The following is a 17,496-nucleotide window of genomic DNA, read 5'->3' on the forward strand; positions in this document are numbered from 1 at the left end:
CCCGCGTGGGTTTTCTCCGGGTACTCCGGTTTCCTCCAACACTCCAAAAACATGCATGGCAGGCAGATTGACTACTCCAAATTGTCCCTAGGTGTGAGTGTGAGAGTGACTGTTGTACGTCTTTGTGTGCCCTGCGATTGGCTGGCAACCAATTGAGGGTGTCCCCCGCCTCGTGCCCGAAGACAGCTGAGATAGGCTCCAGCAACCCCCGCGACCCTAATGAGGAATAAGCGGTACGGAAAATGAGATGAGATGATATATATATATATATATATATATATATATATATATATATATATATATATATATATATATATATATATATATATATATATATATATATAGATATATATATATATATATACCAATTTCTATATACAGGTAACCTCCGACTTACGACCTGGTTCCGTTCCGACAAAACTGTCGTAAGTCAAATGGCCGTAAGTCAAAATGGCTTTAATATGGCCAACGCAAGGTTTATACAACAGAATAGTAAACGATGTCAATCTGTTGTTTTGAAAGAACGTTTTCGATTGAATACTATTATATACCAAACTGCTTACAGTGCAATTATAAATCTTATAACTTTTAGTGTCATTTTTTTCATTTTATATTTCGTATTATCGATTTTTATTACTGTGTCGTTCTGCTGACCCAAATACGCACAGCTTCCCACACATGCGCGCTGTTGAAAAATTGCTTTCCCTGCTCACGGAGAAGCCAGAAATTCTTCTTATATTGTATTCTGAAGAAACAGAAAAGGAGAAAAACAACCGATTCCTTAAAATCAGGAAATATTTCAATTATTGTATTTGTGCCCTGCATGTCACTCACTGTTGACCAAACCAATGAACCAATGAGTGGTTTTCCTTTTGCTGGAATTTACTGCAGTTATCTGCTTTGTTCTTAAATGTGATTCATACACGTTTGTGTCATGTATCTTTTAAGAAAACGGGTGCTACAAAACGTGAACACAACAAAAATGTCACTGTGAATGAGCCAACAGGGGGCATCGGTGGGGAGAAAATTAACCGATTTGACAAATTCACTTTTCTCGGGTGGAGCTGTCCATTCAGCACCACTGTCCCCCGACACGCTGAACGCAATACTCGTGTCACGTGCTGCATGCGTGACGAAAGACAACCAATCCCCTCGCGTTTTGGGCTTCCTATTTCTGACATCAACAACAATGCGGGAGAACACAGGTGTCAAATCTACGCCCATCATGACCTTTTGCAACACACCTGATTCAAAGGATTGGCACGTCAGCAACATCTGCCGAAGCCCCATAAGGATGGTGATTAATAAATCAGATGTGTTGCAAAGAAGGGGACTTTGACCCCTGCACCTGAGAGGAAGATGACCTTTTAATTTATGCACTCATTTCATGAATTAGCACCATCACCAAGCACACCTTGGGTGGGTATATTTTCTCACACACAAAAGCGGGGTGGACCCCAGATGGACTCTGTGTGAGACGACTTACTCTGCTCTTGCTGCAAGCTCTCGCTGCGTCATGCTGCCATCTTGTCCTCCTTTTGCCTGACTTTCTTCTGCCGGCTGTCTCTCCCCTGACTAACAATAGAATGTGATGACTGCCTCGTGTCTGTTGTGATCTGGTGGGGCCTGGAGTCGCTCACTTTGTCCTTCCTCTTTACTGTACTCGGTGAACTGGATTATAATCGTATTGTACTAATGAGGCATTTACCATGTACATTCTCTTCACTGGTCGTGTTGTACATTTTATTTAAAAAATAATGATAAAATAAAATCCAGTGCAAATGAACAAGGCAGTTTAGAGAGTGTACATGCTAACTACTCATGGACAAGGGGTGAAATTGAACTTGTGGTTGTTGAGCAGAATAATGCTCTCCGAGTCCATGCTAATTAGCAGGCCGCAGCCATATTCGTCCCAATCGCCATTTCCTTAGCCAGCAAACAGGTTGAGGTTGAATCGTTGAGGTTATGTTGCCACATAATGGAATCCATTTTGTCTACGTGGCTTCAGCCTTGTGATTTGCTCACAACAAGCGGTAGGTGCATGATGCCTCTCCGGCATTGACCTCTGCCGGTATTGAAAATGAATGGATGGATATAACGTGACATTTTACTTTACATTTTAAGTATGAGAAATCCACCAAATGGAAGCCCATCGGTCTCAAAAGTCACTAAATAGTTGCAATAGTTGAAATAGTTCCTTTTAGACATGATCCCATTATTCCACCAGTTGGTTAGCATTGACGCATTAACTCAAGGTTGTCAAACTAATTTTTTGCCGTGGGCCACATTGTAGTTGTACAATTAGAATGTTCATCCCCTCCACATATTACATATAAAGCGCACCATGAATTACTAATTTTCAAATATGAAGTTGAGAATTATGACTGTTATTGTGGTTTATATACGGCAATTTCAAATTTTGTTTCGGACTTTTGCAAGCATCATGGAATTTCACAAGTTTGATTGGCTTTCGTGGGCCGAATAAAATTATGTGGCAGGCAGTGACTTGCTGTCAGGGGAGGCAGGTGAGGCTGTGCCTCAACTGTCATCATGGAATTGTCAAATGACAAAATAAATTAAACAGTTATATTTATTTAGTGATTTGTACTTTAACGTTCTTCTCCATTTAACTTCACCATTTTTGGATTTTTTTTAAATCGCCGAATTTTCACATTTACCATTCAAATACTAAGTGGAGACGAGTGGTGAGGCAGCAGCCGGCTGTTCCTCACCATGGATTGCGCAATCACTATGCTACCTGTGCTGGCTTGCTCTGCAGTGAGACCGCATTGCTGTCCCTCTGCATATTGCTATTAAAGTGTTAAAAAGCTTTTAGTATATGAACTAAATTTCTACAGTTTAGCTGGTGTATATAATATACAGTCACTGGACATTATAAACACTGTACTACAGTGTTTATTTTATTTTATTTTATTTTTATCAAAACTGTGTGCATAGGTGAGGCACACAGTTCTCCTGCCTCATGACAGGGGGCGCTGGTGATTACAGATTCTTCTTGCGACTCCTCGACTGCAGAATAATAGAATTAGTGACAGCAAGCTACAGTAAACAGTTAGCAAGTTAAGTGCAACCATCCAGTCATTTTTTCGTGTTGCTTGGCCTTATTTTCAGCATGGTGAATTACATATCTAAATTGAAAGCATTTTCTAAACTGGACTTTCAATCGAAGCAGAAGATAATAATTAAAGGAAGACCAACACCGGACTGTATAGCTCACAAACGGTGAGGGATGAATGTAAATCTCCTGGACAGCTTCTCAGCTTTTTGGCCAAGAAGGATCTCATTGAAACTATTCCTGAAGCGACAAAGTTGCTCCAGCTCGTGTTCACTGTTCCAGCTACTATTATTAACGTTTTTTTAATTCTTTGTTTACATGTTCCAGTTTACATACAGTCTATAAAGAATGCTGACATAATATTTTTAAACAAAACACGTTAACTGTTGCCAATTAAATGGTGCATAAGCTACTCTGTGGAGTTCATATGTTTGTAAATCTGACTGTAATGACATCAGTGCCTCACCAGCTGGTGGTAGGCCAGATTTGGCCCCCGGACATTGACTTTGACACCTGTGCATTAATTTCCCAAGCGGTTAATGAGTAATTTGCTCTCTGTCTTGAAAGTAAGATGCGGTTCCATCATCCGTAGTTATCTTTGTGTTGTGTATTTCCCTCTTTCTTTCTTATTTTTCTGACCTTATTATTATTTGTGGGTCATTGTTCTCTGGCTCCCCTGACCTCCAGATTAAACAAGTACTGCTTCCTTTGGCAGTGCAACTTTGATGCTGGAAAGGTTAATCCTTTACTAATACAGTGTCGTAAACACCGTGCTATAGCTACCCATTAGCTAACAGTGGTGATCAAGCGTAAAATATCCTTTTTAGTTTTAATCAAAAATGCACCCATGGTGACATTCATTCATGGATCCCATTAGCAGATGAAAAAAAATCAACGGACGCCAGGTGAGGCTGGAGAAGAATTGCAGTCGGTGCTGCTTTTAATACCCTTCTCATGCTCGGTATGGAGGATAGGTTGGCTAACGGCTACAATCAGCCACCGGCCGCCGGCCCGCACTCAGGGTCAGCCGAGCTTATCTCTGAAAAGAAGCGAAAGGGAGCCATCTAGGGAAGTGGACAGAGACAGAACAGGAAGGAGTGTTAGGGGGAGGGGGAAGAGCGCTATCCTGCTTGCTCACTGTGAGCACAGCAAGTGCAATTTTCATCCGCAGAGGCAGCGGCTGAGGGAGCAATGGGGGGAGAGTTTCAGACAGCAAACTGGAAACGTTACCCGTCAGAGACGTGGACATTAGAAGGATTGACCGTCTTTGCTTTTCTGTGCGATTCCTCGCTCTTCCACTTTATGCGGTAGAGTGCATCGGGAACGTCGCACTGCTGGGTCACCTGCTTCTCTTTAGGGGAAACTAAAAAAAAGAATGTGAATTTTTTGGCACTAGTGCACAGCACTGCGGCACAGAATGTAACAGGAAGGCAAAGCAAATCCTTGGGGATTTTGGTTGTCCCCCCCAAAAAAAACATCCGTCCTTGCTAGGGAGATTGTCGCTTTGCTTTCCTCGCGTGCATGGGAGGTAAGGATCGCAGAGGCTGTCGATCAGCATGCAGCGGCGTCAACGGACGGCCCGGTGCCCACAACACGCTATGGACATTAGACGCATCTCGTTGTACTGATGAAAAGCTTCAAGCTCGCCTGGTAAGGTGAAAAACGAAAAGCAGAGCACGTCACCCGGGGCGGTTTCTACTTGTCATTGCACGTTGAGAAGCCGTCGTGGTGACAAAGGGACGGTACAGACTGAGTCTTGACACTGGTGCGCCTTTTAAAAGGGTTAACGGGTGCGATGGGGTGTCATGCAAGACCGATTGGACCGCAATTCATGCCACGCGTTTTACAAACGTGTTTGTTGGAGCCTTGGTTGTTGGACTTGTGCTTGTGGCTGTGACAGCGGTGACCTCGCCTCGACCCCCCCCTCCCTCCCCAATGGCTTCAATTTGAGCACAGAGCAGAAGAGGAGAGATGCTCATATTGCTAAAAAAAATCTAATAAAATAATAAAAGGAGTCTAGCACATGCCCCCCGTCTCCACATTCAGGGGCCTTTGCAACCTCTCTCTTCCAGCTGGCCTCCTTACTTTCATCGCCCCCTCCCCCTTTGTTAGTTTACGCTCCTCCTCTTCTTTCCGTGGTATTTTTAGACAAATTACAGAGCGCCGCGGGCGGGAGTAAGAAAAGTAAGAGGGAAAGCACTTTTGGCAACGTATGTCCCACTTGCTTCTCTTGGTGCCCACTCAGGATTTGATGAGCTTAATGAGATTGATTGTGTGCTGTCAGCAAACTCAAAATGATGTGTGTGTCTACACAAACCCTGTCCGGCTTTAGTCTGTCGTGCCTTAATCACCCCGATAGGCACGGGTTGAAACACCATCTGTTAGCATCCCCATGACTTTTGTAAATGGAGAGCGACCTGCCTGGCCGCCGCACTGTTGTGTTACCTCACGTATGTGCAAGGGCTTTGAGGTTGGACTGGAACATCCTTTGACTTATTTAGTCCCATTGAAAGGATTACACGTGCAAACCGAAATCAAGAATTGCATTGAAAGATATACTCATTTTATAATTAGCTAGCGACAACTCATCATTTCTTTTATTTCAATGGATCAACCTGACAGAATGCATACACTTAGAAATCGTTGGCACATGATTTCCTAATGCTCAAAATGCTGGTGCGGGCCGTGCATGTCACTCCTTGGCCTTCAGTAGTGCTACGTCTGAATCAATCAGCTGTGAATGTGGTGTGATATTACTACACGTCCACTAGATGGTGCCATTGGCCAGGAAATAACTTGTGACTTGAAGAAACTTATTAAATACTGTCATTAAACTGTTCGAATTTTGACTATGAACGTATGTATTCATGATAACCTCATAAAATTGTAATATTATTTGGTATTTTTCCTAGTTTCAGAGCTGTCCGACCGTAATGGTGTCCATCTATTATTGAAGAGTCTGTTTTAAAAATGGCTTTAACAGTATATCTGCAACCAAATATATTTCTTCTCCTGCAGCCAATGTGGTTTGACAAAACCTCTGTTAAAATAACACCAAATTATATTTGCTTATGCAGCTTGCTACAGATACAGTGTGATAGCTTTGGCAAGCATGCTCTTATCACTAGCTGCTGGTGATACTATGATTGGCTAGTGACTAACAATCATGTGACTAGCCAGTCATAGTTTGCGAAAATTCTGACGTTCCCAGCACCTTCAAGCAGTTGCCAACTCAAACTCTGATTGGTTAAAGCAACAGATTCACCAACATTCATTTTTATGCTCCAATGCTGGCAGAACTGATTGTGAAGGCAAATACAGGTAGATTTCTGACCTTGTTAACAAATGATGCTGAAATGTGATTGGTTAAATACTTAAGTACGAAACACATCTGGAAGCAAAAAGACAATTCATGGACAAAATATAATTCTCAGTGGTCTGTGATCCAGATATTTTTAGGCCAGCAGAGAAGGCCACTGTCACATCATTGTATTTCATAGTTTTCACTCTGAGGTTTCAGGTTCCAGTGCGCAATTGATCAGACGGTTCAGTGAAATGACACAATTGTTGTTGAAACAGTAGGTTGTTGTTTGAAACAAGTAGTGTGTCTCTTTGCCAAAAGAAATTCAACTTTAAATGCTGAATTGGTGTTTAAAATGTGACACAATCTAAAAAAACAAAGTATTAATTCAAATTCATTACACAGGAGCGGAAATGCACATACTTACCCAGCGATATTAAAGTTAAGTCGAGTCTACATTGCGTGGTTTCTTGGTGCGCGGCAGCACGCTTGAAATATGGTGTATGGAATTGCTCAAATTTGAAAGTTCTTGCAGCAGTGTACTAGAAAGTAACAGGGAAGTGTTTGTTGTTTTTTTTGTGCACTATGAAATGACTCCACCACCTTTTCTTTTGGATGCAACGTCGGACGTGACCAGGTCATTCCTAAATTCAACTGTTTTTTTTCTGGTACGGGAACAGTGTGCAGTGTGGTGCAGTGTGAGAAGGTCTGCGCTTCATATTAATCGATAAGAAATAACTGTACAGTACATCACAACGTTAATATCGTGTCAAACCTGACTACAGTATTCATAAAGAGTGGATTTTATGAGAACAATTTGAATTAACTTGAATTAGTATGAAAGAAATGCAATGAATAAAAATTAATAAATAAATACATCCATAAATAAATAAATAAACAAATGAATAAATAAATTAATGAATAAATAAATAAATAAATGGAGACATACGGTACATACATACATACATACATACATACATATATACATACATACATACATACATACATACATACATACATACATACATACATACATACATACATATGTAGCAGTGACGTGCAGTCAGGGGAGGCAGGTGAGGCTGTGCCCCACCTGTCATCATGGAAATATCAAATGACAAAATGAATTAAACAGTCATTTATTTAGTGATTTGTACTTTAACGTTCTTTTCCATTTAACATCAACATTTTTTGATTTTTTTTTTTTCAAAATCGCTGAATTTTCACATTTACAGTTCAAATACTAAGTGGAGACGAGCGGTGAGGCAGCAGCCGCCTGAGCCTCACCATGGATTTCGCAATCACTATGCTAACTGTGCCGGCTTGCTCTGTAGTGAGACCGCATTGCTGTCCCTCTGCATATCGCTATTAAAGTGTTCAAAAGCTTTTAGTATATGAACTAAATTTCTACAGTTTAGCTGGTGTATATAATGTACAGTCACTGTACATTATAAACACTGTACTAAAGTGTTTTTTTTTAACTGTGTGCATAGGTGAGGCACACAGTTCTCCTGCCTCATGACAGGCGGCGCTGGTGATTAGCGATTCTTCTTGCGACTCCTCGGCTGCAATATAATAATTAGTGACAGCAAGCTACAGTAAACAGTTAACAAGTTAAGTGCAACCATCCAGTCATTTTTTCGTGTTGCGCGGCCTTATTTTCAGAATGGTGGATTACATATCTAAATTGAAAGAATTTTCTAAATTGAACTTTCAATTGAAGCAGGAGATAATAATTAAAGGAAGAACATCGGACTGTTTAGCTCGCAAACGGTGAGGGATCAATGTAAATCTCCTGGACAGCTTCTCAGCTTTTTGGCCAAGAAGGATCTCATTGAAACAATTCCTGAAGCGACAAAGTCGCTCCAGCTCGTGCTCACTGTTCCAGCTACTACAGCATCAGTGGAGCGGTCATTCTCAGCACAAAAGACTGGAAACATACAGTCGGAACAGGACTGATCAAGGACGACTTTCTTCACTGGCAGTGATCTCCATTGAGACAGAGAGACTTGGACTTCATTTATAAGTAAAGGTAACAATATACAGTAAAGTCTCGTTATATCGATATCGGATATATCGATAGTCCCGGTTATATCGATACTATTTCTATGCACGCACGGAGAAAATTACATGCAAACGGGGTCGGATATATCGATAGTCCCGGTTATATCGATATTTTTTCGGACTCCCTTGAATATCGATATAACGAGACTTTACTGTAATAACGTTTTTTTTATTCTTTTTTCTATGCTACAGTTTGTATACATTATATAAAGAATGCCGACATGACATTTTAAGCAAAACACGTTAACTGTTGCCAATCAAATTGTGAATAAGCTACTCTGTGGAGTTCATATGTTTGTAAATCTGACTGTGATGTCAGTGCCTTACCAGCCATGAACCTCACCGCACGTCACTGATACGTACGTACGTATGTACGCACACACACACACACGCACGCACACACACACTCACACATACACACATACATACATACATACATACATACATACATACATACATACATACATACATACATACATACATACCCCCCCTTCAGGGGTCACCACAGCGAATCAGAGTCCTCCATCTTCAGAGGTTTGATTTGCATGTTTAAATAAGCACATCAATAATGTAGCCTGTGTACAAACCCCTTGTCCAGAGGCAACCAGCTGTGACCCGCACGATCAAAAGATGGTCCACAGAAGCTGAAGAAGCTCTGCGGGACTGTTTTGATTCAACCAGGTGGGAGCTCTTTACTGAGATTCATGGGGAAGACATTGACTCACTCACCAACACCATCACAGACTACATTAACTTTTGTGAACAAAACACCGTACCCACCAGGACTGTGCGGTGTTTTGCCAACAACAAACCATGGATTAATCCCGACATAAAAGTCCTCCTGAAGGAGAAGAAAAGGGCTTTTGTGTCGGGCAACAGAGAGGAACTGAAGGCCGTGCAGATCCAACTGAGGAGGAAGATCAGAGAGGGGAAGAAGGCCTACAGGATGAAAATGGAGGAGCAGCTGCAAGCCAGCAATGTCGCTGGTGTCTGGAAGGGCCTGAAAAACATCTCAGGCCACAAAAGCCCAGTGACATTGAACGAAAAAGACAAGGACTGGGCAGATGAACTGAACCGCTTTTTCAATCGGTTTGACAAGACGCCAGCCGCCCCCGGCCCACCGTCAACTTCCCTGTAGCTGCACCTGCACCAACTCTCACTGTGGCCTTACCCTCCCTGCCCCCTCTCACGACCAGCTTTCCACAACCAACATCTGCCCTCCCAACCGTTGCCACACCCTCAGCCGCCACTCTGCCTCCTGGTTCCTGCCTGTCTGTCACAACTGCGCAGGTGAGGAACCAACTGAGGAGGATGCAGGTGAGGAAGGCAGCAGGTCCGGATGACATCAGTTCCCGACTCCTCAAGACCTGCTCCGACCAGCTGTGTGACATTGTCCAGCACTTGTTCAACCTGAGCCTGAAGCTGGGCAGAGTTCCACAGCTGTGGAAAACGTCATGCCTGGTCCCAGTGCCCAAGATTGCCAACCCCAAAGAGCTCAACAGCTACAGACCGGTGGCGCTGACGTCTCACCTGATGAAGACGCTGGAGAGACTCGTCCTCGCCCACCTGCGACCGCTGGCAAGCTCATCGCTGGACCCGCTGCAGTTTGCCTACCAGCCCAGCATCGGTGTGGAGGATGCCATCATCTACCTCCTCCATACGGCGTTGCTGCACCTGGAGAATGCTGGGAGCACGGTGAGGATCACATTCTTCGATTTCTCCAGTGCCTTCAACACCATCCAGCCAAGTCTACTGGGGGACAAGCTGCAGCATGCCGGAGTCGACCATCACCTCACATCCTGGATTACAGATTACCTCACAAACAGGCTACAGTACGTGAGAGTAAAGAACTGTGAGTCGGGCAGGCTTCTCTGCAGCACCGGCGCGCCGCAGGGAACAGTCCTGGCTCCATTCCTCTTCACCCTCTACACCTCGGACTTCAACTACAACACCCCAACCTGCCACCTTCAGAAGTTCTCTGACGACTCAGCTATTGTCGGCCTCATTACAGAGGGAGACGATAGGGAGTACAGGGGACTGACAAAGGACTTTGTGGACTGGTGCCAGCAGAATCACCTCCAGATCAACACCGGCAAAACCAAGGAGCTGGTGGTGGATTTCTGCAGGAAACAATCGTCACCTGCACCATTGAACATCCAGGGCTCGGACATTGAGAGGGTGACCTCCTACAAGTACCTGGGTGTTACTCTCAACAATAAACTGGACTGGACAACGAACACGGATGCCCTAATCAAAAAGGGACAGAGTCGCCTCTTCCTACTCAGGAAACTGAGGTCTTTTGGAGTTCAGGGGTCACTCCTAAAGACTTTCTATGACTCTGTGGTGGCATCAGCCATCCACTATGGCATTGTCTGCTGGTCAGGCAGCATCACCACCCGGGACAGAAAAAGACTGGAGCGCTTTGTCAAGCGGGCCAGTTCTGTCGTGGGCTGCTCGCTGGACTCTCTAGAGGAGGTGGGCAAAAGACGGATGCTAGCTAAACTAAAAGCTATGACGGACAGCCCCTCCCACCCCCTCCTGCCCATCCTGACAGCTCTGGGTAGCTCCTTTAGCCAGAGACTATTACACCCGCGCTGCAAGAAGGAGAGGTACCGCCGCTCGTTCCTACCGACTGCTGTCAGGCTTCACAATTCCCAATGATCACATGTGAAAAAAAAAAAAAACTGGACACTTGTAAATATGGGTTGTTGCAATATATCTAAATGCATTTCTTGATTCTGCACTATGTACAGTCTTGTTTATAGAACGGTTTTTGCACATCTACATTTGCACAGTATACAGTTGACATTTTTATTTTTGTTATGCTTAGAATATCTTGTTTTCTATCCTTTCACTCCCACCCCAACCCCATCCCTCTTCAATTGCTGCTGTGGACTGCAAATTTCCCCATTGCGGGACGAATAAAGGTATTCTGATTCTGATTCTGATTCAATAAATAAATGAATACATACACATGTAGGGGGTACTTTTATTTATAATGTCTGATTTAAATTAAATGTCCCTATATTCAATTGACATTAGAGTGGCTGTTGATTCAAAATGTAGTTCAATTTAAACATAATGTGGGGCTTTCCTTCGTGCCTGTGAGAGCACTTTGATTATGGTGAGCACTGCTCTTCAAGGTGCAGTCAACCATAATGACCTATTGACCTCCAGGTCATCCTGTGAGGCCTTGCTTTATACGTGCATTCCTCATTAGTATGTTAGAATGTTGTTGCTTCAATTAGTAGCAGAAGTGGAGAAGGAATTGAAGTCAACCAATGTACCTTGTCGGTGGGTTGTGCGTATTTATTCATTGTTTTTTTTTTAATGTAATATAGCAGGAAATTGAATTGAACGTTGTGAAAGTGTTTATGATGACAGCGAACGATTGCTTTGGGTTTGAAAGGGCCTCAACTTTGATATTTGCAGTGGATATGACATTTGCTGTGACTTCAATACACACACACACACACTCACGCACACACACACTCCCTCCTCTAGTTGGGAACACTTCAAGTGACGGAAAACATGAATGGCTTGAGCGGCTACCATGGTAACTGCACGGCCAAGACACAGTCAGACTTTTCCCAGTTAGCCCTCCGTCGGCAAAGACAAGTTGCTAAAATGCACACCCTCCCTTTTATGTGATGGAGGCATTTGTTCTCTCTAGAACTGTATGTCATTCACGCCAAGTTAATGACATTTTTATAACACACCTCCCCATCGTATGTTGTACTTTGCCTAACAAAGTAGTCACGATGTTATCTTTGAATTTGCATCCTGCAGTGACACAATCCAACACTGGACTAGCACACAGGAAAGGACAAATGTTCCGCCAGGATTGGTTTGGCAACAGAAAATGCTGTATCTAACTAGTTATCTTCAAATATACAGGATTTAGCCGACTGATATTTGCTCGATATTACAAAAATTGAACCTGCGACTGACGTTCAGGATATTGACCGGATCGCTCAATTGAAGTAATTTGTGACCAACGTTTGATACATCAATGCTTCATTACCAATCGATCTTTCTTGGAAACATTTCACAATGCTGCATGATGGAGCATATTGTCTTTTTTTTATGTTGCACAAATGCCTGTAGGGACAATCAAACAACCGGGTTTGTGAGTTAGTGTTTTGATGGAACATTTTTTTATTGGTTGGACTACAGCAGGATACATTATCCTGTAAATGAGAGTTTTGAATGGTGCTTATAAATAAAATGTATTATTATTATTATTATTATTATTATTATTATTATTATTATTATTATTATTATTATCAGAATGTGGTGGGCGGCCTGGTAGTCGAGTGGTTAGCACACTGGCTTCACAGTGCAGAGGTCGCGTCCCGGTCCGGCCTCCCTGTGTGGAGTTTGCATGTTCTCCCCAAACCCGCGTGGGTTTTCTCCGGGTCCTCCGGTTTCCTCCCACACTCCAAAAACATACATGGCAGGCAGATTGAACACTCCAAATTGTCCCTAGGTGTGAGTGTGAGAGTGACTGTTGTATGTCTTTGTGTGCCCTGCGATTGGCTGGCAACCAATTTTGGGTGTCCCCCGCCTCGTGCCCGAAGACAGCTGAGATAGGCTCCAGCAACCCCCGCGACCCTAATGAGGAATAAGCGGTACAGAAAATGAGATGGGATGAGATCAGAATGTGTCCATTTTTGGAGTTTCTAGCACCCTCTCTCTCCTCTGTTTTTATTTTTAAAGCCTCATATTTGAGATCCTTTGAAAAATTTCTGTTCTTCATAGATGAAGTAAAAATAAACGACTTCTCCCATCCATTAAATATAAGTATCAATATGACAACAAATACGAATAATGTATTATCAGGAAGCATGAACATTGACGGGCCCAAGTGAAAAAGTGACCCCTTGCGAGATTTAGAAGGGAGCTCAGCCTGTAAAGCAACCTGAATGCCGGTGATGTCAGCTCCTCCATTCATGAAGCACATGAATAATTGAGCGTGCAGTGCAGCGGGCTCGCTGTAGCAACAGCAGCCACAGGAAGAGCCGGAATGCAATAAGAGAGGGGAAAGAGGCATTGGCGTTGCATCCAGCCTATCATCGGATTTGACGGAGAGCAGAAAAAATAAAGAAATACAAAATAAAAAGGGAAGAGCTTCATTGGGGTGGTCGTACAAATCAAGCAGACGATCCAAAAGGTGGAGGAGCAAAGAAGAGGATGAAGATGAAACATGGCAGCTTGTTTGACGGAGCCTACCAACCTCAATTAGACAAAGAGCAGAGCAAAGGATAAAACACTTCCAATGCAGCCCCCCGCCACCCAGTCTAATTTTGCACCGCCGCCCTGTCTTCTTCCAGCGTGTTCCACTTTTATTTTCATCCATTTCTCCCGGCATGATCTGGTATCCATCCTCCCTCGTCTCCCCCTCCTTTCCCTCCCGTCGCTGCATGAATGAAGCTGCTCACAGAGGGCGAAACTAGCGGCTCTCGACATGGCAACGACCAGGTTAGTGCTTGGAATCACCCGCCTCCATGTAGAGGCTCAATCAACGCATGCTATTTATGATGGAGGCAAACTCGCCCCCGAGACCCTCGGTGTGTCCGCTTTGGCAGCCGGCGCGAAGGGCGACGTAAGCCGGTTATTAGGAGATCAGAGCCGGCCGAGGGGGAAGATCAGTGGCCCTAAGCCTGCTCAAGAAAATCTCCCTGCCTGCCTCGTCCACCTCACCTCCCTCCGTGCTCCCTTCCTTTCCATTCTTGCGGGAAGACAAAAGGGGGGCTCAGAGAGAGAAGCCCCCCATCGGTGGTGAGATGATTCGCTGGGTGAACAACTCGTTGCTGGGGCTGGTCTACGAGGACATGGTGGTCTTTCAATGCGTCAGCGTGGCCAACGAAGGCTGTCGCTGCCTGGAAGGCTGTTACGGAGACGTGTTGAGGGATGGAGTCTTTCATCAGGGGTATGGCGAGTGTGTTTTGAGTGGACGGCTGGCTGCCGTATGATAGCTGTTATTATATAACGTGTGCGGTCTGTGTGCTTGGCCCTGTAACATGTTGCAATCTATCTATCTATTTATCTACTGTTATGTGGCAGTTATTTGGCATCATGTTGGCATACACGAATGTCCCTGAACACACGCATGCTTATGTTTATGTCGGACTTGGTGATGTTCAGCACCACACGGTCATTCGCAGCCGCAAGACAGGATGATGGGACTTTTGCCAGATGTTTTTTTTTTTCTTTCCAGGGGTCATTAAAACCATAAAAACAAAGAAAGCCTTTAGAAAGGCCCGGAACTCTGCGGGTATTGTGGATCGGAACGTTTGGACCGCTTGAGCCCATCGGATTTAAGAGATTTAGAGCTTATTTAGTGGAAAGACTGTAACCAAGTGGTGCAAGTAGAAAGCTTGTTTTACTTTAGCTTTTCCTTTTGGTCCTGTTTGAGATAAATGTGACGGGAATTTGGGTTTTTGACACACACAAAAATCATAAATTAGCATGCTGATGATGAGTTGAGCCTCTAATACACAGGTGTCAAAGTCAAGGACCGGGGGCCAAATCTGGTCCGCCATATCATTTCATTCGGCCCGCGAAAGCAAATCACGCATGTCAAGTGTATGATCTAAAGTCCGAACCAGAGGTTCAAATTGTCCCATGAATTAAAACAGCAAAAACAGGATATTTTTTACTTCAAATTTGAAAACTAGTTTTCATTAATTTGGTGTGCGCTCTATATGTAATATGTGGAAGGGATGAAACATTCTAATGGATACCCCAAATTCATAACGGCCCCCGAGAGGAAACCGTAACTACAATGTGGCCCGCGGCAAAAAAATGACTTTGACACCCCTGCTCTAATCCATAATGAATGACATATAACTGGTTAATTTGCAGGTATACTGAATGTTGTGGGGACTTACCATGTGTATGATTTTTATGATTCTGTGAGACTAAATATTGTGGCATATATTCATGCAATAACGGGCGGCCCGGTAGTCGAGTGGTTAGCACACCGGCTTCACAGTGCAGAGGTCACCGGTTCGCGTCCCGGTCCGGCCTCCCTGTGACCCGCGTGGGTTTTCTCCGGGTCCTCCGGTTTCCTCCCACACTCCAAAAACATGCATGGCAGGCAGATTGACCACTCCAAATTGTCCCTAGGTGTGTGTGTGAGAGTGACTGTTGTATGTCTTTGTGTGCCCTGCGATTGGCTGGCAACCAATTCAGGGTGTCCCCCGCCTCGTGCCCGAAGACAGCTGAGATAGGCTCCAGCAACCCGCGACCCTAATGAGGAGTAAGCGGTACGGAAAATGAGATGAGATGAGAGATATTCATGCAATAATTTCACAAACAGGTGATTATTTTCACAAGGACGAAATGATCTGTCACTTTCCTGCTTTATTTCCTACTCAGTCAACAAATCAAAAGAGCATATTTAGTCACAAGCTGAATATCTAAATCTCTGTTGCTATAGTGATCTTCACGAGTTGAGATTTGTGACAAGCGTACACTGCTTCATACAACACGGCTTTTACGTTGCTAAAGCATTTGTCCACATGATTCCCAATCGCTCGGGGGACATAAGGACCTCAGTCTTGAGGCCAGTCAATACATGCATCTATTCGGTGTCAACAAGCACATTGCCACACCACAGATTCACAGGCTACTTGTTTGTTATTCAGCTAAAAAAACAGATTGTGTGTATTTGAAACCAAATTTGACCTCACTTTTTATCTTTTTTTTTTACTTTTGATGATGCTCTCATATCTTTTTGAATTGATTCATTAAAAAAATAAAAATAACAAAAATCACTGTTACCATCTTAGCCCGAATATAACATGGTGTTTTTTGCATTGCAATAAGAAATAAGACTGGAAAAGGTGAGGGTCTACAAATTATACTTATTTATGATGTTAGATGACGCCAGATATCCTGAATTGGTTGCCAGAAGAGAGGGGAAAGAGGCATTGGCGTTGCATCCAGCCTATCATCGGATTTGACGGAGAGCAGAAAAAATAAAGAAATACAAAATAAAAAGGGAAGAGCTTCATTGGGGTGGTCGTACAAATCAAGCAGACGATCCAAAAGGTGGAGGAGCAAAGAAGAGGATGAAGATGAAACATGGCAGCTTGTTTGACGGAGCCTACCAACCTCAATTAGACAAAGAGCAGAGCAAAGGATAAAACACTTCCAATGCAGCCCCCCGCCACCCAGTCTAATTTTGCACCGCCGCCCTGTCTTCTTCCAGCGTGTTCCACTTTTATTTTCATCCATTTCTCCCGGCATGATCTGGTATCCATCCTCCCTCGTCTCCCCCTCCTTTCCCTCCCGTCGCTGCATGAATGAAGCTGCTCACAGAGGGCGAAACTAGCGGCTCTCGACATGGCAACGACCAGGTTAGTGCTTGGAATCACCCGCCTCCATGTAGAGGCTCAATCAACGCATGCTATTTATGATGGAGGCAAACTCGCCCCCGAGACCCTCGGTGTGTCCGCTTTGGCAGCCGGCGCGAAGGGCGACGTAAGCCGGTTATTAGGAGATCAGAGCCGGCCGAGGGGGAAGATCAGTGGCCCTAAGCCTGCTCAAGAAAATCTCCCTGCCTGCCTCGTCCACCTCACCTCCCTCCGTGCTCCCTTCCTTTCCATTCTTGCGGGAAGACAAAAGGGGGGCTCAGAGAGAGAAGCCCCCCGTCGGTGGTGAGATGATTCGCTGGGTGAACAACTCGTTGCTGGGGCTGGTCTACGAGGACATGGTGGTCTTTCAATGCGTCAGCGTTGCCAACGAAGGCTGTCGCTGCCTGGAAGGCTGTTACGGAGACGTGTTGAGGGATGGAGTCTTTCATCAGGGGTATGGCGAGTGTGTTTTGAGTGGACGGCTGGCTGCCGTATGATAGCTGTTATTATATAATGTGTGCGGTCTGTGTGCTTGGCCCTGTAACATGTTGCAATCTATCTATCTATTTATCTACTGTTATGTGGCAGTTATTTGGCATCATGTTGGCATACACGAATGTCCCTGAACACACGCATGCTTATGTTTATGTCGGACTTGGTGATGTTCAGCACCACACGGTCATTCGCAGCCG

The 17,496-nt window shown here is 44.2% G+C and overlaps 1 protein-coding gene across 12 annotated transcripts in view; it reads left to right on the forward strand.

Moving 5' to 3' along the window:
* Window positions 1-17,496, forward strand: part of gramd1bb (GRAM domain containing 1Bb) — a 72,202-nt gene that overhangs the window by 30,514 nt on the left and 24,192 nt on the right. The window contains exon 1 of one of the 12 annotated variants that reach the window (XM_089013500.1): window positions 4,241-4,726. The exons of 8 other annotated variants lie outside the window; for them this stretch is intronic. In XM_089013500.1, coding sequence (XP_088869626.1) covers window positions 4,704-4,726 — 23 coding nt within the window. In that variant the 5' untranslated portion in view covers window positions 4,241-4,703. Of the gene's footprint in view, window positions 1-4,240; window positions 4,727-14,194; window positions 14,374-16,372; window positions 16,808-17,012; window positions 17,259-17,496 lie in introns of those variants that run through there. 3 more of the 12 variants (XM_089013497.1, XM_089013502.1, XM_089013496.1) reach the window with 3 other exon arrangements.

This window comes from Hippocampus bargibanti, linkage group LG14 (assembly GCF_051943395.1).
Source record: "Hippocampus bargibanti isolate YZ-2025 linkage group LG14, ASM5194339v1, whole genome shotgun sequence".
In the NCBI taxonomy this organism is placed as follows: Eukaryota; Metazoa; Chordata; class Actinopteri; order Syngnathiformes; family Syngnathidae; genus Hippocampus; species Hippocampus bargibanti.